The sequence below is a fragment of the Lepisosteus oculatus genome, chromosome 2 (genome assembly GCF_040954835.1).
Source record: "Lepisosteus oculatus isolate fLepOcu1 chromosome 2, fLepOcu1.hap2, whole genome shotgun sequence".
NCBI lineage: Eukaryota > Metazoa > Chordata > Actinopteri > Semionotiformes > Lepisosteidae > Lepisosteus > Lepisosteus oculatus.
The window spans coordinates 33,376,469-33,401,396 of NC_090697.1; the positions used below are offsets into that span (position 1 = coordinate 33,376,469).

General features: G+C 37.1%; 1 protein-coding gene across 5 annotated transcripts in view; it reads right to left on the reverse strand.

The window, feature by feature from the left end:
- fig4a (FIG4 phosphoinositide 5-phosphatase a) overlaps window positions 1–24,928 on the reverse strand; it is an 88,706-nt gene that overhangs the window by 54,328 nt on the left and 9,450 nt on the right. For all 5 annotated transcript variants that reach the window (XM_069178614.1, XM_015356300.2, XM_015356305.2 and 2 more), the window contains exons 5-13: window positions 21,766–21,922; window positions 19,829–19,879; window positions 18,340–18,485; window positions 18,065–18,193; window positions 13,104–13,204; window positions 12,747–12,909; window positions 5,473–5,570; window positions 1,050–1,183; window positions 14–130 (exon numbers count right to left, since the gene is read on the reverse strand). In XM_069178614.1, coding sequence (XP_069034715.1) covers window positions 14–130; window positions 1,050–1,183; window positions 5,473–5,570; window positions 12,747–12,909; window positions 13,104–13,204; window positions 18,065–18,193; window positions 18,340–18,485; window positions 19,829–19,879; window positions 21,766–21,922 — 1,096 coding nt within the window. The remainder of the gene's footprint in view (window positions 1–13; window positions 131–1,049; window positions 1,184–5,472; window positions 5,571–12,746; window positions 12,910–13,103; window positions 13,205–18,064; window positions 18,194–18,339; window positions 18,486–19,828; window positions 19,880–21,765; window positions 21,923–24,928) is intronic.

Here is a 24,928-nt window from a genome sequence, read left to right on the forward strand (position 1 = left end):
TGAAACACCTTACCTTTCATCAGGCCTCAGTGTATGGCAGTAGAAGTCTGGGCGATTCACAAAGAACCCCGTTCTTTTGACAACATTTTCTGCGATCAAGCTGAGCCGGTCCAAAACATTACATAGTTTGCTAATGAAAAAGGGGACATTTTAGCAATGTTGTAAAGCTGGAAAAAAAAAACATTTATTGAGCTGTCCTACTGATGGTGTCTATTTTAACATGTGGAAAGAACTGTCCAGCTTTCATTATTTAAACATTTTACTAAGTCAAATTTATTTTTTTGCACTATAATTTCAATATTGTAAGAATAAGTGATGCTTCACTGGGCAATGTCTCTCTGATTTTATGGGTATTATGAAATTAACTTGGTAGCTCACACACACATCCCACTTCTCTTAATCAGCTGCAAGCCAATGGACCCAACTCGTGACAGTCACCAAGACAGATGGCCAGAAACAAGGACTTCAAATTAGATTTAATAAATCCTTTAACTCACTAAAAATCAAAGTAGCACGATCTTCTTCAGGCAATCCAAAGATGTTAATATTTCTTTCACACACAGGACTACTTACAATTATGGATTGTTCAGAACCTAAATCTTATTCAGTGGGGTTTCAGAGACATTTTTCAAACGTATGCTTCATCTTAAGAATATGGCCTAATACACATCCTCTTGAAAATATGTTTTGTAAGATAATGTCATGGAGATAATTCGGTGTCAAAGCTGTTTCTCTATTCTACAGACTCAAATGAAGAAGAAAACTCCCTGGTCCTCATATAATAGTGGTATTTCTCACACTTTCTCAAGTTTGATAGTGACCATTCACTTAGTCACTACTGAAAATACAAAACAAGAATTTAGAAAGTGCAACAGAAATAGTGCAATAAGCAATTTCATATATTGAAATATTTAAATATAAATTACCTGATTAATAAAATAAAGCATTAAACAATTATAATAATGTAACAATTATTAATACATAAAGCAATATTAATACATAAAGCAATAAAAAAATTATCTATGGGAACTGTGACGCCAGGTGCCTACCTCTTGGTGTACCTCGCCATGTCCCAGGCAATGTAATCAATGCAGTGCTCAGGGGGAAGGAACTGGTTGAGGTTCAGGATGGCTGGATAGAGCTCCTCGCTCAGAATCTTTTCATGCTTCCTCTTCTCCCGCTTCTAAATCACACACACAGACATCATCGATCACTTGTAATCAGCTAGTTCATAGCAATCAGGAAACGATCTGCCACTGGGTTTTCATGAAAGCTTTTTGGCTGCAGTGCTGGAAACATTGTTCCGTGGTTGTCCCAACACTGGCATTCACGAGATCACATCAACTGAATTTTTAAGGGGAACATAAACTAGACCCTCCAACAATGGTATTTTTGACAATTTCAAGTTAAGAATATAGTAGAATACTGAAATAATTACTGACCTAACTAAAGAATAACTTGACAATATAAGGGCAGAACCAACTGAAAAGGAATGATGGCACAAACTATAATACTCATGATGCATCCTTTCTCGAGCGTGGTACCCATACAGCATTGCCAAGGCTAACCTCACAAACCCTGTTAAGAGTTTACTTTCCAAGAATACAACTTTTGTTTTTGTAAAATATAAAGGTTTTGCATGATCAATTTATTAGATATGTAGCTGAAATATACAGTAACTGGAGATTTTGGACCTGGGCTTTTCTTTATGTGGGGAAGATGAAAGTTTCTGCTTTTCAACAAGGAATGGTCTGCATTATACTGTAATGCATAGAGTTTTCTAGAGATAAAGCCTGTTTGATTTGCTCAATGATTTTAACCAAGGCGACTTACATTTGTACCCATTTATACAACTGGGGATTTTACTGGAGCAATGCACAACAGTATAACGGACTGTACAGAGCTCTGTACTGTAAAAGTATCCAGAGACATGCACAGTTTTCACATGTTGTTACTATAAAGCTTGCACTCATTACACTCTGACATAGCAATTAATATTTGTTATATACACACAATGTTAACTTTGCTCAAGGGTACAACAGCAGAGTCCCAAATGGTATTTGAACCCTCAACCTTGCAGTTACAAGTATATGTTACCTTGTCTGCTAAATTAATAAACTTGGACTAAAACAGATCGTCCTTGATGTGTGTGTCTCTCTCTCTAAAATTCCTTTTCAAGATGAAAGACAAGCACTTCAAAGTCCTCCACGTTCCATTCCATACTTCACAATAACAAAACAATTCTGCTTATTACCCACACACAAAAAAGAAAAGAACCTATTAAACCTTTCAGTTAAAAGCAAAGCTGTTTACTTCCAATTCGCATTTAGTAGTCTGACATTTAATGTGCAGGTCTGGACATCAATCCCATGTGTCACACAGCTGCTGCTGCAGTGCATGGAGTTGTGAACTGTTTGAAAGTCTGCAGTTTCAGAAGTTACACACCTGACACGTGCCTGAGGGTCAGCACTGTCTTTATTAAGGAATGCCTCCCACATTAGCACGAGCCATGAGCACAGGAAGCCCCACGGCCATGAAGGAGTAAAAAGCTTGCAATTAATATTTTAACCAGCACTCAGAGAAAATTACCGCTGATAAATTACACCGTCCTTCACAGCTAGAGAAAAGAAGATGGGCATCTACACTTTTAACAAAGAAATTTCCACACAATAGCATCCTGTGGGAATATCATTTGTGTGTATGCCAAGCCATGTGAAGCTTTTCTGCTGCTTTGTCACAAATGGTCTATTACTATACTATTTACTATACCCCATTACTTTGCTTTTTCAAAAAGGACTCACACATACCAGCTTGATACCGTTTTCTATTTAAAACACTAGTGTCTCTGCTGTGTGTGGCCAACAGGTAAAGGCAGCTTTGTGAACAAGAAGTAATTATTGTTTTACGAGTATTTTATTTCTCCACGCAACTAGTTGTCAACAGGAGCCCCCACCCCAGCCCTGAGTCACATGGCTGGGCCTTGTGAATCAGCAGAATCCACTGAATAGCCATCGCGTTTCACACCTTGTGAGCGTCCACGTGAGCACATTCATCAGAACTTCAAAATGTCACACTGCAGCATTTGCAACAGCATGTGAATATTGACAAGCTAAATCTGTGTATGTTTTGCTTTGGATCTCTTTCAAGATGACTGATAGCAATCTCTGAAATCAGAAAATTCCACTTCTTGTTCAGTCTGCTATAGCTACCATTTGTTTACCAAAGAAGTTGGGATTTACAAAGGTGGCTTGTCATTAAAGTTACATTTTATATTAATTTTAGAATGTTTTTCTACATGTCTTATAGGCATAGTAAGCAATGGAATCCATTCTTTTTCACGGGATAAATGCAATACTGTATATCAATATGTGAAATATTCAGCTGAATATACAACCTATGAATTTAAATATGAACTACAAACATAATGAACAAAACTAACAATAACAACTGAAACACATCTTTAATGCACACAGAGGTTCAAAACGTATTTCAGTTGCAATAAAGAGATTCAAGACAATTACGAGTTGTCTTCCACTCTATTCAAGAGGATAAAGAAAAAGCTTTAATATAAAGTATACTTTGTTGTATACAGTATATAATCACTGAGTTTAAAATCACTGAAAGAAAAAAAAGATAACACTGCTATTAAAAAAAACAATCAACGCACATAAAGGAGAATATTCTGCTCTCTACCCCTGGTGTATGGAAGACTGTTAAAGAATCATTAGAAGTGAACTGAGCATAAATTAAACTGCAGTGTATGTAATTTTTATGAGTGAGATTTTTTTTTAAAACTGTTTTAAGAAAACTTTACGGTTTGAATCATGGAAGGTAAGAAAGGGAAAAACCTATTTGCCAACAAAAAGTCTGGAAAATCACAAATACCTCGATGAGAATGGAGCAATCAGACTCATGCAGAGTGCGTGATGAACTGCTTCCTCAGGCCCAACTACACCTCAGGAGAGCATGTAAGTACACAGACTACACTGCATTTGCACTGGTAGGGACAGTTCTGGAGATACTGTATCTGGAATACACTGAATAAACTGGGAATCATCATTATATACTGATATAAATGCAAATTGATTCAAAAATATTTTTTTCTAACAAAAACAGAAAAGGTGAGGTGATTGCAAGCATTTTTCATTAAAAATGCCCAACTTGTAACAGCAATAAAAATACTGTAAATATGCCCTAAGCATCCCGTTTACCAACATTAGTGGTGTGTCACTGCCTTTGTCCCATTCAGCCTTAATCATGTCCATTTCCACATTTACATTTCCGCAGTATTTGATAGTAACTTTCTTTTTTTTACACCTCTATTCATCTCTTCCCATAACATTTCCACGTTCAGCCAGCTGGGGACATTAATTTTACTGCGCGCTGTGTTGTTCATCTTTCTAATTTAAGTAATTTAGGTTTAGTCAGGCTGTGTGATTATGTTCATTATCTTGTAAAAAAACAAAAACTTCAACCAATCTCACCTTTCTGGTAGTGTTGCTTAATGCTGAAGAACAAAATTATATTTTTCTTCTTCTACACATATTTTGTATACCTTTCATCTGCATAAGGTTATCAATGCCAAATGCGTTTTTATATATATATAATTAACAAATACCAAAGATCTCCATGTTCAAATAATACTCTGGCAAACTTTCATGTTTTCCTTCACATTGTATTTCCTCTTCAGGCTGAAAACAAGTTAAATGTGTCCATAATATTCTTCTTAACTATTGACATCCTCTATGGTTTAATGCCCATTCTAGGCATTGCTGATGACATTCTCTTTTTAGGAAAAGGAAAAAAGATTTTCACAGTAAAACTTTACACATCAAATGAGCCTCTTGAAGATTTTTCCTTTTTATATACAGTATGAACCTTCTTTCGACCTTATTTATAATACCATGTAGTTGCTATGCCCTGGTGAGCCAGAGCTCGCAGATCTCAGTCTCCTCGGAAAGCGGGCGCATTTTCCAAACACCTCCCAGGGCTGTTTGGACTCGTTCAGGCCACCTGTCCCAACAACCTTCCTCCCATTAACCGGTGCTTATCCCATCAAGTTCAGGATAAAGACCTGCTCTGCCACCAATCTGGGGGTAGTGCTCTCAGCATTACTAACCAGGTGGATGCTGCACATTGGTGGTGGTGGAGGGGAGTCCCCATTATCTGTAAAGCACTTTGAGTGGAGTGTCCAGAAAAGCGCTATATAAGTGTAAGTAATTATTATTATTATTATTAACCTGCGCCTCACAAGGACACTCAGCTCAAATCTTCTGTCTGTCAGAGTTTTACTTGTCTCAGCTGGTTCGGGTTCTCAAGGTGGTTTCACATTCTAGCATGGAAAGAATCCTAAATGAACATGTTCACATCCGTGCTAATTGGCAATCAAATTCTAACCGAGACACAGGCATATTTTATACAAGCAATAGAAGACATCTGCGTGAGACAGAAAGGCAACACTGAGTACAATACCTTAACGAGATTGAGAATGATGATAGGAGAGCCAAACCTCTGGAGCATCTGATCAAAGTGAAGAGCTGCTACATGTGCATAGGGGTCTGCTTGGTCCACTGGAAGACAAGAAGAAATAATAGGTGACCTGAGCACGACACAACAAACAAATCCAGCCCCTACTAAGACTACAGAAAACTTGCCCTGCTCTCTAAATCCTTAAGTCAACTAAAGGAAGAAGGTTCACAAGTGAGGACTTTCAAAGCCAACAGAGGGAGTTGGTGTCGCAACTCGGCCACTGTTTTGCAAAGTCTCTCCCTAACCCTGGCCATTGTCCAAACTCCTAACCACTGGAGTGATGAGTAACGCTTTGCCAGCACTTGGGGAAGTCTGAAGTACTTTTAAAGGGGAACTGGGGAACTGCAGTGCCGATTTCTCAGACCCGTTATGAAAGCTCAGGAACAAAATAAATCCATTGATGGGACAGACACATTTTACAAATTTCAAGTTAAGCTCAAAATCACTAAATGTGTGAAAGTACTGTAAGTTGCCATGTTGTCGAAAACTCCTGGTCTTGCCACGCGTTAGAGCGAGACTACGCGAGAATTGGAAGTTTTGTTGCCTTGTTTTGAACTGCAATATATATCGCTGCATGTACCTGGAAATTATGTCTATTTTTTTTTAACAGTGGAAGTTTTACAAGTCACCGTGAACTGTACATTTTATTTTCATTGTGGTTTGAAATGCACTCATCAATGCTGATTCTTTCTAACCCCAAAATATAAAAATAGCCTTGCAGTTCGCCTTTAAATGAAAGAACAATCTGAACAGATATATATTTAACCAATTATGTCTAAAAATCTATTTATCCTATTTTTAAATCCATTTTTTCTTTCCCAATTTTGATTTAAAATTTCACATTTTTTAGGACACATTTTTGGTCCTAGATTTTTTTATTCAACAAAGAAAACACAAATTTTCAAGAAGCACCAATTTTCTTCACTGATGATCTCAGAAGTAAATGGTCTAAGAAATGTAGGGCATTGGGCATAAAAAGCTGCTTGCCAATTTTCAAGCATACCAATTGTTAGTCATTTCAATGACACATCGATTTGGCTATTCAGGTAAATAATAATGATCTCCAGTATTCTTAACTATATTTCAAGAACAACCTGATTACCTTTTTGTATTAAATGTATGAGTCTCCAATTAGGGTAATCAGATGTACAGTATTTCTGTTTTGACATACAACAATGCAGTCACCTACATTTTCCATTTAAAGCCCACTTACTTTCAAAATCGTCTTGCATAACATGTATTATTACTAAGGAATATGAACTTCTGATCCCAGAAGATTACTTAAAGCAATATAAACCAGATTCTTAAAGAAAGATTGACCTACTTTTTTAATTAAAACTCATTAGTTGTCAGATCTCACCATAAGAGCCATATAAATATACTGATAACCATTGCATATTTAATACATGATGGGCCGAGAGTGAGAGCTGATGTGGATAAAAGCAGATAATTAATTTCTAGGAGAGACGGGCATACTAGATTCTACAGAAAGAGGTGAAATACATCTCAAGACAGCCTCTGTAAACAAACATTTAATTAAATGTAATAATAATAATAATAAACTTTATTTTATATAAGGCCTTTAAAGGTGGCTTCTCAAAGCGCTTTACAGAATGAGAACAACAATAAATAAAAAGAATACACAAGATAAAACACAATTACAATATACTGTACAGAGGAGACCGTGGATGGTAGTACTAGGAAAAGCAGAGGGGTAAAGAATGGAACCAGTTAAGTAAAGGCTCTTCTAAAGAAGGTTTTGAGTCTGGATTTGAAGGAGTTTAGAAAAGGTGACTCTATGATATCCTTGGACAGAGAGTTACAGAGCTTGGGGGCATAACAGGAGAAGGTCCTGCCACCCATACAATGTAGACGTACAGTTAGGAGACCAGAATTAGAAGAGCGAAGGTTGCGAGGTGGGGAGAAAGGTGATAATGGTTCAGACAGGTACTGAGGTGTCAAACCATGCAGAGCCTTATAGGTGAGCATGAGGATTTTAAAGTCTACACAGAATTACCTGGAAGCCAGTGCAAGGACTCCAGGACAGGGGTAATGTGATCACTTGCACTAGACCTGGTCTTGATCCTGGCTGCTGAATTGTGAACATACTGCAGATTGTTCAAAGTAGATTTAGATACCCCAGCGAGTAGAGCATTACAGTGCTCTACAGCATTACAAATGTTGCTGGTTTTGAGGTTAATGTTAATTGTTAACTAAATGTTTAGCTAACGTGAACTTACCCAATATTTAATCAAACTACAAAAAAAAACTACAGGTTATAGGCAAGAGCAATCAGTGATTATCTGCAAAATGAAATTGAACGAAATGAGGCTGATTGCAGGGGGAATAAACTTACAGGTTCTAGTAAGTTGTGTGATTCTTGTATGAGCAGTGTGTAATGATTATATACAGTATGTGCTGGTGTTTTTTATGTTAAGTTACATTTATTTTTAAAGTCATGCTTACTTGTAAGAGAGATAAGATCACTTTATTGGCCATATACAGTACTGTACAATTTCTTTTAATTTTTTCGCATAACCCAACTTATTCTCAGAGGGGTCAGAGCGCAGGGTCAGCCATTTATACGGCGCTCCTGGAGCAGTTGGGGTTAAGGGCCTTGCTCAGGGACCCAACGGAGTAGGATTCCTCTGCCAGCAACGGGATATGAACCAGCAACTTTCCAGCCACAGGCGCAGATCCTTAGCTGCAGAGCCACCGCACCACCAGTGCGGTTGAAACAGTTTTGTAAGTTTTTGTGTGTATAAAACATACTGTAGCTGCTTGGATACAAAACACAGTTCTGAGAAATCAAAGTACTGTTACAGCTGTACAGTAGGTGACTAGAAAGTGTCTTTAAGAGTTTAGATAATGTATGTAACACCAATCTGTGTAAACATTTCCAGCTTCAAAGCAGAGGGGATTTTTGCTGAGAGGTAAGGGGGCCCAGATTCTCAGATCAAAGCATTCATAAAGTTTACCTTGGTTTACCTTAGTTAATTAAGTTCTGGGTAAAAGATTCCAGAAATACTCCATATAAGATCAGATCAAGACAGAGAAAGGAAATAGTCATTCCATGCAAGACAGAGTACATAGGAGGAGAAGTTGAAGCTTTTGCCAAGTTCTTTGTTCCCAGTTAGTCGAAAGGACCCATCTGGAGCTAAGTATTTGAATCTTGCTTAGAGAGCTTGCAATTCTGTAGTTTTTAGGGAACGTGAAGCATTATTGAAGAATTGAATGCTTAGTAACAGCCTGGGGTTTTCCCTGGTGCTCTGAAACACCTTCTCTACAAACATGTAATGTACATAAGGAAACTTGTGTATTGTACGTTTACGTAGTGTGTGTAGCGTAGTGTTTGTATTGTCACTGTTAATAATTATTTGATTAACCAAGTGTGTCTGAATTATTACTCTTTTCACCAATGCTGTGCAAGAGAATAAAGCCTACACAAGGCTCTAATTACTACAGCTCGGGTATATTCTTGGAGTAGGAGAAATCCTGGTAGTTATGATTAATCATTTTACTTATTGACTAAGCAGTTTTGTCAATTTGTGTTAGTCACCATTTTTGTAATGCCTTATTTGTAACAGTATTACAAAAGGGTATCGAACTACCCTATTCTGTACATTTAGAACAATGGGCATCCTCTGAATGTGCCAACAGCTGACACTTATCTGATCATCTCCCTTGAGGCAGTCATAAATGTCAAAGATCTAGGTGGTACAACTACCAAGCTGTACCACCACAGCCTTCAAAGGAATCAACCAAAGCATAAATACAGGAACAGACATACAGAGAGAAGAGTAAGAACAGAATGAGAAAGGAGGAAGTATAGACGCCATCGTCCATCATCCTCATCTTCATCAAAAGCTACTACAGAGAGATAGCTCCTCTTTCCAACTGGACTTGAAACCAGATTCTGTCCACGCAATCTGAACACTGAAAGGGACAGACGTTGAGCTTCTAACTAAAGAGAGCTTGCTGTCTTATTTTAATAGGAAATTCTGTTTACTTTGGTGAGACATCTGCAGGCTAAAACAGTCTCTTCTATTTTTAGAGATGACTTTGTTTAGTATAGGGGAATTGGCATCCGTTTAAAGATGAAGATTTAGTCCTGTTTACAATCCATTTTGCTTATTTGGATGCCATATCTTTCTATGGCCTGTTAAAGTGGTTGGTATAATCATATCATGAGGAAAGAATGTCTATAGAAGGTAGGGCTCCATATCTCACTGAATTCTATACACAACTGTTACACAATGTTACACAATGTTGTGTTGTACAGTGTTAATAAATATGTTTGGCCTAGCTTTTGGTCTTTTTACTCTTGTATTATTAATTTGTGCCAGAGAATAAACGACCCACATACTTGGTAATATCTGACTTTAGGGGGTGAAATTATTAATATTTATATTTGCTTATATAGCAAGCTAATGTCAGGACCTGATTTCTATAATGATTTATAAAACTTATATTATGATTTTCTCAACCCCAATTTGTAACAATGTGTTTACATTGTTTCTAAAAATAATAGATACATTGTGAGTTTCCTTACATTACCGCATTTTAAAAATAGAGCACCTGCATTATAGTGCAACAAGCATGTTTAATCTCCAAATAGAGGAGAAACACAGTCAAGGAGGCACCATAATTACAAGGAAGCAGATGAGGTAAGATGTTAATATACTAAATTACTTTATAATAAGAAGGCTTTTGGGTGGGAATTATTATAGTAAAAGGGCAAATCTCTGTGTAATGGAGTCCAGAACAAAATTGTCAGATACAAAAATCATGGAAGCTGAGCAAATGGAAGCTCCTTTGACAGAAGCTGGAAATAATTAAAAGTCAAGATGGATGGAGTATGTGGAAGATCCTGGTTAACTGTTATGATAATGATAATGTTTCTTTATTAGCCCTATACAATTTCTTGCATTAGGAATGCGTCTTTTCGCATACCCCAGCTTTTCTCCATGGAGACACAGACAGAGACAGGGAGAGAAGCTTGGGGTCAGAGCGCAGGGTCTGCCATTGTACGGCGCCCCTGGAGCAGTTAGGGTTAAGGGCCTTGCTCAGGGGCCCAACGGAGTAGGATTCCTCTGCCGGCCGTGGGATTTGAACCGGCAACCTTCCAGTCACAGGCGCAGATCCTTAGCCACAGAGCCACCGCTCCGCCCTTGTTGTCCAACCAGCACTCAGCAGACAGGTACAACAATTTCACCCATAATAAATATCACATATGATGGGAAGCATGTGAGTTAAAAATTCTAGTACAGGCATTACACTATTAAGATTTATCAAAACACAAATGAAATAATGCCTGAATTTTTCATCTGAACGCTACAGATTTTGTCAAGTGAAGCATGAAAGTAATAAAGTGAAGATTTTATGAAATCATGCATTAATAACCATTTTAACAGCACAATTCCAGTAATAAATATAAATACAATACCAGACAAAACCTAATTATTTTAGTAAGACATCTAACAAATTGCAAAACTAATGTACTGTAACTGTTCCACACTGAAACTATGTAGGTTGAGCCTTACAGGGCAGTGAAAATGAATGAATTAGAAATAACATACATACTGTGGAAGATTACCATCAATGCGTGGACAATACTATTTGCCAACAAAGACAATACAACTTCTGCAAAAATGTGAATGCAAAGCTCCCCTTATGAGCTCGGAGAGAAAGAGTTTAAATCATGTTTAAACTAAAATGACAGCAAAACACATTCCCATTCCCAGTAAGCTTACATATATATTTATGTTTATAAATATATCTGAAAGCTTACTGGGAATGTTTATGTATTACATCAGCAGCTCATTATGTATATAATTTTACTGAGATTTTTTTTTAAATACCAAGTAAATAGGTATGCTGACTGTTTGAGTACCATTATGCTTTAGGATAACACCATACTGAGGTCAACTCATGTGATTTCGTAAAAATGTCAGGTGTGCAATGTTTTGTATATTAGGAGAGTTAAAAATGCCTAAATTAGTTTAAGACATGATTTTAAGCATCAATGATGCATGGGTTGTGTTAATGCTCAGGGAAGTCATATCCAATACTCATTTTGTTATGTTTTTATTCTGACACTGTGTCACATTTCAAAGTAAAAACTTATCATGATTCTGTGATTTTCATGTTGACATTTTCTGTGATATTGATTGATGTCCATGTGGATGAAAACCATTAGGCCTCAGTACTGCTTTGCTTGCGTACCAGTATAAATGGCACCCTTGTGCACAATCTAACTTCTTTGTTGTATAATAAACTAATGGCTTGTCCAGGTGACGTCACAGATTTTACTGCCAATGACAGTGAAGTTTTTGTGAAAATTCTTCCTTTCTTGTTTACATTTCAGAAAGAGTTCCAGGCTTCTTCCAAGCATCAGTATTTTAAAAACGTGGTACAGCATGGCTTGTGCAAAATATTCAGCTGTGATGAGCGATAAAAAGCTCCCTACTGAGTGGTTTCTAGCAGTATGAGATAACATGAACAACGTGGCAATTAACACTGAGTACTTGTATGTAAATCCAGGCCTTAAGGACAACAGCATTCAGCTCTGGATACAAAAAGTGTGAAATGGAGTCTTGAATCTCTTAACTTCAGGGACAAAAAAGCTAGTTGAACTTTCTCTATGACCTGATCTTTGTTTATTTCGAAAGAAGTTACTTCTAAAAGGTTATTGATCTCTGTATTATCTGCAGTGCTCTCAAAAGATCAACAAATATGTACACCATAGAAAACAGATGATATGGACTTGATAATGGAAAGTCATTATCAAATAGAACTATGGAATAGAAAACCAGCGACACTGCAATGATCACAGTATTATGAAAAAACCTGGTGTCCAAATGCAAACCTTGGTTTTGGCCAAACCTTGGCCAAATGCAAAAAATGGTTTTGCTTTGAATGTTTGTAATCTGGTAATCTGACAGGAATCTTTAACAATTGATAGAGGGCTATCAGTTCTGCTCGAGAAGATGGTGTTGGATCTGGCCATTGTCGAGGAGTTCCTGTAAATGTCGGCTTACAACACTTCCATATTGTTCACTATAGCACACTAAGCTAGATTCACAAGACAAACCTATAAAATATGCAATAACTATGAGCTTTTTAGCTCTAGTTAGGAATAGTTCAATAGAGATACTTCAAACCTACTGTATGTAAACCTCTCTTATTTTAGCTCTTCTGTAAAATTAATAACTTACATCGAATGGGTGGTTTGGGCATCATTGTAGAGATGTCCTGAGACCAGTAGAGAGGAACCGAACCTCTGACTTGTACATATGAGGAGTAACTTCCAGCCGTAAAAGACATGACTGAGGCATCGTGGATTATCTGCTCCGTTTCCACTTCATTAGCTACATCTCCCTGTTAAAAAGGAAAAAAAGATACACTCTGATAAAAGATACTAAATGAAAATAAAATCCATGAATGTGTCCTAGATTTGAAAGGATAAAGTAACATAAAAGGAAGAGTTGTAGATACAACATCAGCCACTGCAACAGCAAATCAATGAAACACCTGAGAAGTGATGAAGCCGACTAAAATGAAAAGCCCAATACCTCACAGTTCGCTCCCCTCTTCAGGAAGCGTGTTCCAGCAAATTTACTTGATCTTCTGGCAATCAAGGTGACATAAACCGGTCTTCCGTAGATCAGGAGCTCTTGAGTATTAAGGTTAGGGAAAGGAAACAATCTGACACCCGGGATGAATCACTAGGCATCCTCACAGAAAACAAGGCAAAAATCACTTCCAAGAATTTCACTGCAGAACTCTAATAGACATCCTGTTGTGAATGTACCATTTCTAGTAAACAATGTAATGATTGTCAATTCTATTTCTCCTTTTTAAGAAAGACCACTGTAGGATGAGAAGAGATACATAATTACAAGTAGATATCTACAGAATTTATTCTGAAAGTAACACACACTATGGCATGAAAAAAGAAACTGTTGGCACGGTCACTTGATATTCTTAGTTGTATTTGTAAATGTCAATGTTCTCTAAAACTACAATACAGAAAACTGTGTTATTAATCCATCTATCCACCCATTTTCGAAAGTCTTTATCCAATTAACCTACAGTAACAGTATGTCTTTGGACTGTGGGAGGAAACCGGAGCACCTGGAGGAAACCCACGCAAACAGGGGGAGAACGTTTTAATATTAATATTAAATGGGAATTTAAAATAATATGTGTACTCCCATGTGTATATTGCTGAGAATTAAACTTTTAAGTTTTTGTAGAATATTTTTTCTAGGTGCTGCTTTTCTGTAATACAGAATCAGACTCCTTCATTCTCTGTATGTATTTGGTGGTGTTTTTCTTCATTCATAATAATATCCATTTTCTTCCTCAGAAACACTGTGAGACAGCTTGGAGGTATCATACTCCAATTACATGACACATGAGAAATACCAATAAGGACTATTTTAAAACTTCATTACAATTAACATGAGGTATTAATAGCTACTGTCTGACAAATGTACTGAACTTCCTCAGGAGGGATGGTGATTTCATTTTTTTATTGTTTTTTTTCCGAGTTTACTTACACAAAGACTCTTACGTGGACAATCCAGGTCATTCACACAACACATCCAGTACACGAGGCATATACTCAGGTCTAAAAAATCATCCTAGCCTCTTGTGGAAAAAAACTCCAAAGGTAATATGTTTCTATTGAACAGACACTACAGCAACACAGTATTTAAGTTTGCAGAGTAAGATTTTCTTTAAAAATATACAGTAATAATGTTTGTGGATATGGAGCATATCATAGAAATCTAATTATTAGTTCCTAAGTCTCCTAATGGAAAAGCTGAACCATGGAATTCAAAACAGAAATTTGCTGTATTAGTGCCATAACCCAGTGAACCTGAACTGAAACATAACGTGTCTTTTAAGAGAAATAGCTATGCTAATTAAAAAGTAGCACAGTCTTTCAGTGTTCATCTGCATAATGTTTCTGTTTTTAATCATTTCACCATGTATTCCAAAGAACTAGTGTTTTGCTAAATTTGCTTGAACGCTCTTCTATTTGTCCAGTTGATTCAGGAAGAATATTTACAAAAGGTGATACAGCAAACAGCCAGCAGGTAAACCACACTGCTTAGTATTATCTTTTCCTTCCAGGGGATTTTCATATTTGCAAGTAAATACTTCAGTTGTGCATTGGTATTCTGAATTTCTGAAAAAAATCGGAATTTATGCTCCCTACTGAGTGGAAATAATGTTCTAATACAGGCCTCTTCTTAGTTTCTATACCTTATTAGCCCTGATAGTCTGCATCACTTGTCATAAATAAGGCCCTTATACAGGGAGAAAAACATATGAATTTGAGTATGCTGCTTTTAAAATGTGCAGCAAATTATGTATTTCATACTGGAAATTCTGCTGTTTCTGCATTGCCTGTTCAGAGATTCAAATCCCTCATAAACAATCCATCTATCTTTCAAAAGCAAGCATGAAAAAATTAACAAATTAAAATTGATTACAGCATCACATATCCAAAGCATTTATTCTCGAGTCACGGGAACTTTAACTGCTTCATTTTTAATTCCTTAAAGCAATGTGCTGTTAATGGCTACAAAAACAGCAGAGCTGGCAACCAACAAGACTGACCTGCTACAAATCATTAAAGTTCCAGGAAAGATCATTTATCTCCAAGTAACAGATGGCTGTATTATGAAAGTGATTCACATATGACTCACTGTTTATACACTAGATTATACACATTATCATTTCATAATTGCAGTGCACGTGATGTATAAAGAAGAACAACAAAAAGTTCAGAAATGCAGATGAAGAATACAATGTTATTTTACATGTCAAGGAGCAAGCAAAATTTTTAAAGTGGTCAAAGTGCCTCTTTTAGCTTGTCATCCACACGCCATTCATTCCAAACGAGTTTATACACCAATGGGGGGAACTTTCTCCAATCCCATGTGCCTTACTGCAAACAGATGCAAAAATGCGCTGGATAAAATATAATGAGAATTCCTCATTGAAGTGATGGAAAAAGCAGGTAAAAACTCTACATTAACATCTATCAGGGGTAGAACATTGCTAGTGTAGTACAACTCTACAGTATGTAGTGATCAAACCTCTATTACATGGAATGTTATGGAAACAATAAGAACTATGAGGATCATTCATACAGAAATAAGATTACAAAGCACAGCCAATATGGATTCAAAAATCTAGGTCTTGCTAAATCAACTTGTTAAGAGTTCTCTGTGCAAACAACAAGAATAATGGACACACACGGAGCATATGATGTGGTGTATTTAGACTTACAGAAAGCATTTGATAAATTTCCTCATAAAATATTAATTTTCTAATTACAGGTGGCAGGCATTCTGGGAATACAAAATAGAGGGTTAATACAAAATAGAGGGTAATTAATTTATAATAATAAATAAATTTAGCCAGCAGCCATATCACCCTGCAACTCACAACTGGCAACCCACTGAAGCTAAGCAGGTGTGAGCCTGGTCAGTACCTGGATGGGAGACCTCCTGGGAAAAACTAAGGCTGCTGCTGGAAGAGGTGTTAGTGGGGCCCAGCAGGGGGCGCTCACCCTGCCATCCAGGTGGGTCCTAATGCCCCATTAGGCGATGTCCTTCGGATGAGACGTAAAACCGAGGTCCTGACTCTCTGTGCTCATTAAAAATCCCAGGACGTTTCTCGTAAAGAGTAGGGGTGTAACCCCGGCGTCCTGGCTAAATCATATAATCCCCATCTATGAATTGGCTTCATTACTCTGCTCTCCTCCCCACTGATAGCTGATGTGTGATGAGCGTTCTGGCACACTTTAGCTGCCGTCGCATCATCCAGGTGGGGCTGCACACTGGGGTGGTGGAGGGGAGACCCCATTACCTGTAAACCACTTTGAGTGGAGTGTCCAGAAAAGCGCTATATAAGTGTAAGCGATTATTATTAATTAATTATTATTATTATGGAGGGTACAGATAAGGGGAGAATGCAGAATGCTCACATTTGGGTGGTACAATAAGAGGACTACCATAGAAATCTGTACAATGACAACTGCTTTTCCTCATTTATATGAATCATCTACATTCCAGTATAGTTAGTACACTAGATGTGTGCAGATGATATGAAAATGGGTACATCAGCAAACACTTCAAAAACAGCTAAAGATTAAACAAAATGCAGAACTGGGCAAACACCTGCCAGGTGATTTTTAATGCAGACTAGTGCAGAGAATCACATGCAGGTACCATTTAGCAGATGTGGTGAAACAATAAAAAAGGTAAATAAAATGTTCGGGTCTATAGTTCAAAATAAAACCTTTAAATCAAAGGATATTATGTTAAATTTGAGAAGCACATTACTAAGACCTCATTTAGAATACTATGCACTATGTACTAATTTTGGTCACTGTGCTTTAGAAATAAAATTGCTGCTCTGTAATCAGTCCAGTGAAGAGAAATTGTATGACTGCCCTACACTGAGAGGCTGAAAGAGCTGAACCTTTTTAGTCTTGAAGAAAGAAGACTGCAACAGGACTTCATCCAAGTATTCACAATCCTCAAAGTCAACCTAGTGGATGTCTTCAGAATTGAAAAACACAAGCTTGGAAATACAAGTGAAAACTATATGGCAGTTTATTACTAAGAAATTAAAACCATGATACAATACTTTACACAAAGATGTGTGGTGAGTGGAACAATCTACCCAGCCATGTTGAAGCTGACACTATGGTAATTAGCTACCAACTACCATATGGGCAGAATGGCCTCCTTGTTTCAAATCTTTTTACATATTTTTGTCAAGTCACAGTGGTATACAGAAATAGCTCAAGCTATGTCAACATGCGTAGGCTGCAAAGGAACAAGTAAGGGTTTATTACATGCTGAAAAGAGAAGAAAAGAAACAACGTTTCGGCTGTGGAGCCTTCACGCACTCTTTTCTTCTCTTTTCAGCACGATATACAGAAATGTTTTCTACAAATTTTAACATTAAAATGCACTGCAAGATAACACAACATGTGTTCTAAACCATTACTAAATCATTCAATTCTGACTGATTTTATAACACATAGTATACAAATTATTTGATCTTCTGTCAATCAACCATTTTTGAGCTTTACAGCATATCACAAAATCTTACCTTTCAGCAATTCTAAGTTTTTCAGTGCATTAAGTTCTCAACATTAAGCAACAATTTTCCTTTATCCTTTATTTCTATTGCTAAAACTTTTTCAAACCAATTTGCCTACAAAATGCCCTTGGGAGAACCACAAACACATGCCTGGTCTAGTCTACCATGTGGCCTGTCAACACTCTGATGCTGCAAGAGAAAGCATGACGTTTTTCTAACTGGAGATCAGACACAGCTTCCACAAATACATCCAAATCCCACAGGCACCAGGCAAACACTGGTGGGTTTACAAAACTACAGAAAACCTGCAGGGGAGAAAAGGAGAGAAAAGCAGTACAAGTATAAAACACTTTTTCATTTTGTTCAATCATTTCTGAATGGCAAGGGGTGAAAAGGATACTCGACTGGCCACAGAATCCATGGATGATGTACATTAGCCAGTCCGGATGCACTGTTTCCTTGATCTTCTCCAGAAGCTTTACATTCCACACGTATTTTGCGTAGGGTTCATTTTTAATCCCATAAACAACTGCAGACGCCGACAAAAACAAATGTTTGGATGTCCGTCACATAATTAGACTCAACGGAAGATAACAGAGGTCCTCTGGTCAAGCCTTATGGTTGGCTTTCTTAAGTGTAACTTTTATTTGTGTAAAAACCCAAAATGAGACCTACCTTGCGTAGGCAAACCTTCATCCTCGAAGATATCAAAGCTGTCTTGTCGGTTGTGTGTGAAGACCTCCTCAGTCTTCACTAGATCACATGTTGTCTTCAGAAGAGTGAGGTTGTACTGAAGAGAGTGGCTCAGGTCATAGCTGTAGCTGCAATAAGAGTTTGATAGGACAGTTTAAAATGAGGTCAGTATACTTTTAACATATGTCTAAAAACAGAAAGCATAACAAGTCAGGTATTTTATTACTTATTACAGAAAACCTACTATAGTTCTATATTGGTGAAAAACACTGTGACCTCCTTAAAAATATGAAACAGAGAACACATGGGGTAAAGTTAAGTTGATCAAATTAAGAATAAAAAGCTTACACCTCGAAAAATTCTATCATTACTTTATGCAACAAATTCTAATAAAAAGACCAGGATTTGAGTTGTAAGAGCATAATCTGCAAATTAATTTAACTATTATTGCTTGAATTTAAATTAGAAGGTCCCTTATTTTCTTTTTACATTGACAAGAGATAATAAATTAAATTACACATTTAATAGGCGGTGGAACAGAAAGCTCTGTATTAAGGCATTTTAAATTTCATGTCAAGCAAGTTTTTGTCACAATGACATTGGCTCATGTACTCACAGGAGAACATTCATAGGATAAACAATTTTGCTAAAATAAGAGCAGTTCGTTATCAGAGCATGGAAATAAAGCACATCAAACCTCTCGTGTTCTTAAGGTGGAAATAACCAGTTGTTAAAAAAGTGTCGTTATTAACCATAAAAAATATCACGATTTCTTACTACACTGGTAGGATGGAGACAAAAGTGCTACAGCCTGCTACAAGTGCTATAACCTAGAATGCAAGAAAGATAAAATTATAGCCAAATTCACAGCAGTTTGTCAGAGAACACTTAGATATACAGTTAAGGTGACAAGTTCATACAATGAACTAGGAGTGAGTTGATTGAATACATCATGGAAGAATGGTGCCATCCTTCCTGCAGAATTCCAGACACTGGGAGACTCTGTCATGGTGCACATAGGCTGTACTGGCTGCACATGGTGGCCCAATGCCCTAATAAGCAACACTACATTTGTTTTTCCATTTTTGTCCACGACCTGTATCTTTTCATGAGTAGCTGACTTTACATGTTGTCTGTCAGACGACCATCTGGATTTAAGGGCATTCACCAAAACAGTTAATATAGCTGCTCTTAATGAACAAATACCACAACCACCACAAAATTTCCACAACCACCACATTCAGTAGGCTCACTTAAGAATGTGTGTACATTATGTTGGTTGAATTAAGGTCACTAACATCAAATGCTTAAATAAATGCACCATAGTAATTTCAAATAATAACCATGAGCTTTCACCAACACGCATTATAAATGTACAAGTTAACACAGCATACAGTAAACAAGTACATATGATCATTGAATTTAACAGACAACACTAAATCATCACAAGAAAAAACAATAAAAAAATTACCTGAAGTAAAAATTGCTGGACAGATCCACATTTTGGAAAATCCTCACATACCTAGAAAGAGAGAGAAAAGATGAACTTGAGAAAATGTAATAATTATTTTATGATACTGGGGGCAGTAAAAAAACAATGACATGGTCTTATGGGAAATGTTGCAGTAAAGGTTCAGATCACTCCTCTCACCTATCAGAATCCAAAGTAAATGCTTAGGGCATGATTTGGCACATATAAAGACTGTCAGCTATGCCAATGAGAGAGTAGTGTGCCCTGTAAACGTGGTATGGGAATGAACATATGATGCTTATCGTAGCCACTAGAGGGCAATAAACACACAATTAGCGACAACACCCCTTTAATTTAGAGGAATTCTACATGTCTTTACAAAAGGAGCATCGCGCACTTAATCTAGTAATCAAATGGGTTGCATGATGTTCCTGCCTAGGCTTATTTAAACAATACAGAAAGAGACAGGAGCATAAGTTTACTCTGGATATCAGTCATCTCCAGAATGCTTTAAACTTCAAAAGCTCCTTAGCACTAAAAGCTTCAAAACAGCAAAGACCCATCATCAGAACTCTGGTCTATAGAGTAAGACACCACCAAATTGCTCTAATATTTAAATAAGATTTCCTCAGACCTCCTCCAACACATTGGCTTGACCTAAATGGGAGAGAAATTCCAAAAGAACAAGTGACACTGAGGTACAGTAATCTGAATACATTTCATCTAGATTTTGCATTGAAGCAATTTAGAATTACTGTATGGCCACCATGAACTAGAAGAAGATAGACTTAACTGTACACTTGGAGAATGTGTTCAAGAGCTGCTTCCTGAACTACATACTGTCACAGAGCTGTTGCAGACCCTGCACCATCACAGGACATCACTTACACAAACACCCATGGAAGACGTTTATGTCAGAAAATGTTTTGTAGACCTCAAGCATGCGCTAAAACACAATGTGATCACAACAACTATTAGGAATCCCAGACAACTGAAGACTGGAAATCTCCAAAGCAAAAACATCCAAGAGTCCAAAGTTGCATAACTTAATGTCTCACAGTTAGTCATCAGCCTCCTGAGTTCTCCAGTTTTATTAATCCAAAACCATTTATTTACTCCACATTGCAGCCAAACTGTATACCAAGCCAACCAAGATAATCTGTCATCATACAGGCAAATTCACTACTGACCACCAGAAAAGAAACAAATATGGGTCTTTTCCGGTATAACTGAGTCACCTCACAGAAACCATTGATAGGCTTGGTGGAACACCCCACACATTGTGTAAAAATGAGTTGTTACCTTCTATGAATCCTTTATATTTCAGAATGCCTAAAATGCAGAGGCAAACCATAGCATACAGTCACACAGTAAGGAATCAGAAAGTACACTGTCATTATAATAAAAGTAAAACCCTAAATATAGTATCAAAACATTTCAAAAGAAGACAATGTAAAAATACTGTGCAGAAATTAAAATTCTATGAGCAAATTCGAACTGCAAAACTAATGTAAACACAATTCCAAACAGTGCTGATACCTACAAAGCTGGTGCCATTGCATGTAAACTCTGTTTCAAAAATCAGTGAGTCTATCAACACATTGTTTATCTTTAGAAACAATTTAATCAACAGTGACAATCTGATTTTCAACTTGGTCGGTTTGATTTCTCAAAAAGAGCTTTTGGTTATCAATTCTGTTAAATTATTCTATGTAATTTACTTATTCATTCACCGAGATTCATTTGGAAAATATTTGGAAAATGTCATAAACATTCCCCTGAGAACGCAAACTTCACATTGTAAACATGTCAAATACCCAAGAGTGTATTGGATGTGGATAAAAAAGCAAATGTAATGTGCGCTTTCATCAGAAACCAGAGAATCAGCCTGGTGTCATTACTTACATTTCCGCAAACAACATTAAGGACCGGGTTACCTGGCTTCATCAGGATGGGCTATCCGGACAGAGTCATTTGGAATGTATATCATGTTTGTGTCTTCTATTTTATATATTGAGTGTCCACCAATGTCAGCCATCTTTCTTCGCTTTGTGATCAGAATTATGTAATACCCTTCCAAAAATCGTACAAAACCTGTACAACGACAAAAAACAATTATAGTCATTTCAAATTTCACTAAACAGAATATGTGTCACCATTTGCAAACTAAAGCATCAATATATTGCTTCACTGTAAAATCAAACCTTTTGGTCAGAACACTTAGGAATGCATGGACTGTGTTTATATTACAGTTTCCCACACTGAATTTATGCTGTAGGAAAAATACATGATTAAAATATTGTTCTGTTCTGGTTTTAAGTGTTAAATAAGCACTTTCATCAATAAAACGTTTTAAAAAAAAATAAATTTACAGAGATGGAAAATGTCCTGTCCATTTAAGGATGTTAATGAATATCATGTTCTCACTAAATTCTTTATTTATTTTAAACCCATATGTTCATTTTTTTAGAATATTTTAATGAGTGTATGCCTAATTTGTGACATCTTAATAAGCAAGATTTCTCAGGAAGTACCAGATCATACAACATGCAGCACCCAGTGGAAATTTCTGTTTACTCTGCGAAGTGTTGTAAATATACATATTGTGTATTGTGAGTGCCACGTGGCTTCTGTTACCTCATGATGTGGAAGATTAAGAAGCAAGACAGTTTAAAACAAACATTTGTGGGTGCTCTTCAAAGAGTTTGGGAGAGATCCATTGTGCGTCCCTGTGCTCTTCATGTGCATTTTTATTAATCTAAGTTAATAAAAAGGTGTCAGAGTTTATGGGGGTAAAATATACATACGTTTGAGAGAAACCATTGGCAGGGCTTCTTTAAGCAGTTGAATTATAGTTGGAGAGACACCAGCTTCTTGTGTTTAATTAATATTTTAATCATTTTTACTTGGTGCTTGGCTCCAATTTCTCTCCCACTTGCCCAGACAAAATCTGAGCTGGGTACTGTTATCTCTATCAAATGTGTAGCATGTGAGTCAAACAGTTCTTTAACCTCCTTTTGTAAAAAAACAAAAGGATATAAAAGTGTTTGACAAATGAAATGAAATATGAAAAAAACAGCATAACAATTTTGACTCTTGAGAGACAAAAATTAAGTCTGCAAGTAAGCAGGAAATCTGAATCAACACTGGTGTTCAGTAATAAATGAAAAAGGCTTCTATGACAGTGGTTAAATGACTAAGGATTGTATTTTGAAAGTTTAATAATACTAAAAATAATTAATAATTGCTTACACTTATATAGCGCTTTTCTGGACACTCTACTCAAAGCGCTTTACATGTAATGGGGACTCCCCTCCACCACCACCAGTGTGCAGCCCCGCCTGAATGATGCGACGGCAACCATACTGCGCCAGAACGCTCACCACACATCAGTTTTAGTTTAAGCCTTTAAAAGCACAATATGTTTTCAAAATATTTTCCTTAGTAATGTCGTTTTTAACATAAAAAATATTACTAATAACTTTATCCTGGGATTGATTTGTGCGACATCCTGCAGCTCCCACACTATTCTAAAAGTTCAAATGCTAGGTTTAACCCTCCTTATACCAAGGACATATCTGACTTGCAGACAACAGTTCCACTTTCTTTTAAATTGCCTGGAGCACAGGCTGAGTTCTGTGATGAAGGCTTGGCCCTTGATTAGGTCACTACTGTGATTCTCCAAGTAGAGACGAACAATTAGCAGAAGACCATGGAGGGGATAAGGAATTAGCCCCAGCCAGGGTCCTCTCAGCTCTCAGTGACAGCTCCTGGTCCTGTCAGTGAAGGACACTTCTCCGATCGGTGAACCCCTGATACGGGGCTGCGGTGTCAGTGACATGTTAAGAGACAAGTGGCCCCAACTTTGGCCAAGTCAGAGGACTCTGCCTACACTCCCTCCATTCTCCCTTTGCGTCAGGTCGCAGGGATTTATGCAGATTATCTGTTTTAGTGCCTTTTTACTAGGTTACTTTCTATTTTGCCTTATTTTAGAGACAAAAATGGGTGCTCTTAGACCTGCGGCACCACCACTGCAAAGAGAACTAAAAGCGGGGCAAATGTGCAACGCAAGTGACGCCCCCCGCAGTCAGGAGCACAAATCCAATGCACTTCCCCTGGCCATTTCCTCTACTGCAGCCTTCAGGGATCTCTGCGCCTCCACGCTCCATTAAAATCACAGACAGTTGAAGCAAAAACAACAACAGGGAATCAGACGCAGAATACAAAAACTGTCATAAACAGGATTACAGGAAACCGCAGGCGATACGCCCAACCTCTTTAAAAGCGTACACGCCATGATGGATGTTACATAAATGGCCTGAGTTTAAATGTGATTAATAAAATAACACAGGCAGTGCCTGCTTATTTCCAATGTCAAAACAAAGACAAAACACCCCTCTCAATCGCTATGTAACATGATAGTAAAAGGTGAAGCTACTTGAGGCCAGTTAAACCCGAAGAGAAAGCCACCCACCTCAGTGTCAGAGAAAGGTGCAGACAGATGTCTTTGTCTTGAAGCCGTTTTTCCCAATGATTACTCTTCCTTTCACCATACACTCTGACCTATATATCCTGCCATTTCTGCGTGTTTATTAAGCTTTTTCGAAACAAGATGATGCAAATTTAAAAAGGACAGAGGACTCAATTTTCTTCTCTTACATCAAAAAGAAAAAGGAAATGGCCAACATCAATACAGTCAATACACTGTATATGCCAATAAGTATTGGGTCATAAAAGAAGATAATCACATAACCAAAAGAACTGCTTCTCAGGTAGAGTAAGAATTATGTGAAGTCCATCCACCTAATTTGAACCTGCTTGTACTGATGAGTTCACGAAGTAAATGATAAAAATATCATTTAATAATAAAAATAGTCTTCAATCCCAATCTTGTCGTTTAGAGAATAGAATTTACTTATTGAAGGTCAATGTGTCTCCTGGTCAAAAGCTCCAAACATGTTGTTCACTGAGGAGGTTATTATGCTTTCCCATTTCTAATTCATCGCAACTACAATTTTTTAAACCATTTTGTTATCATTTTAAGGAATAATTAAAAAATAAATTAAACTGAAAATATATGGAAAAAAGACCTTAGATCAC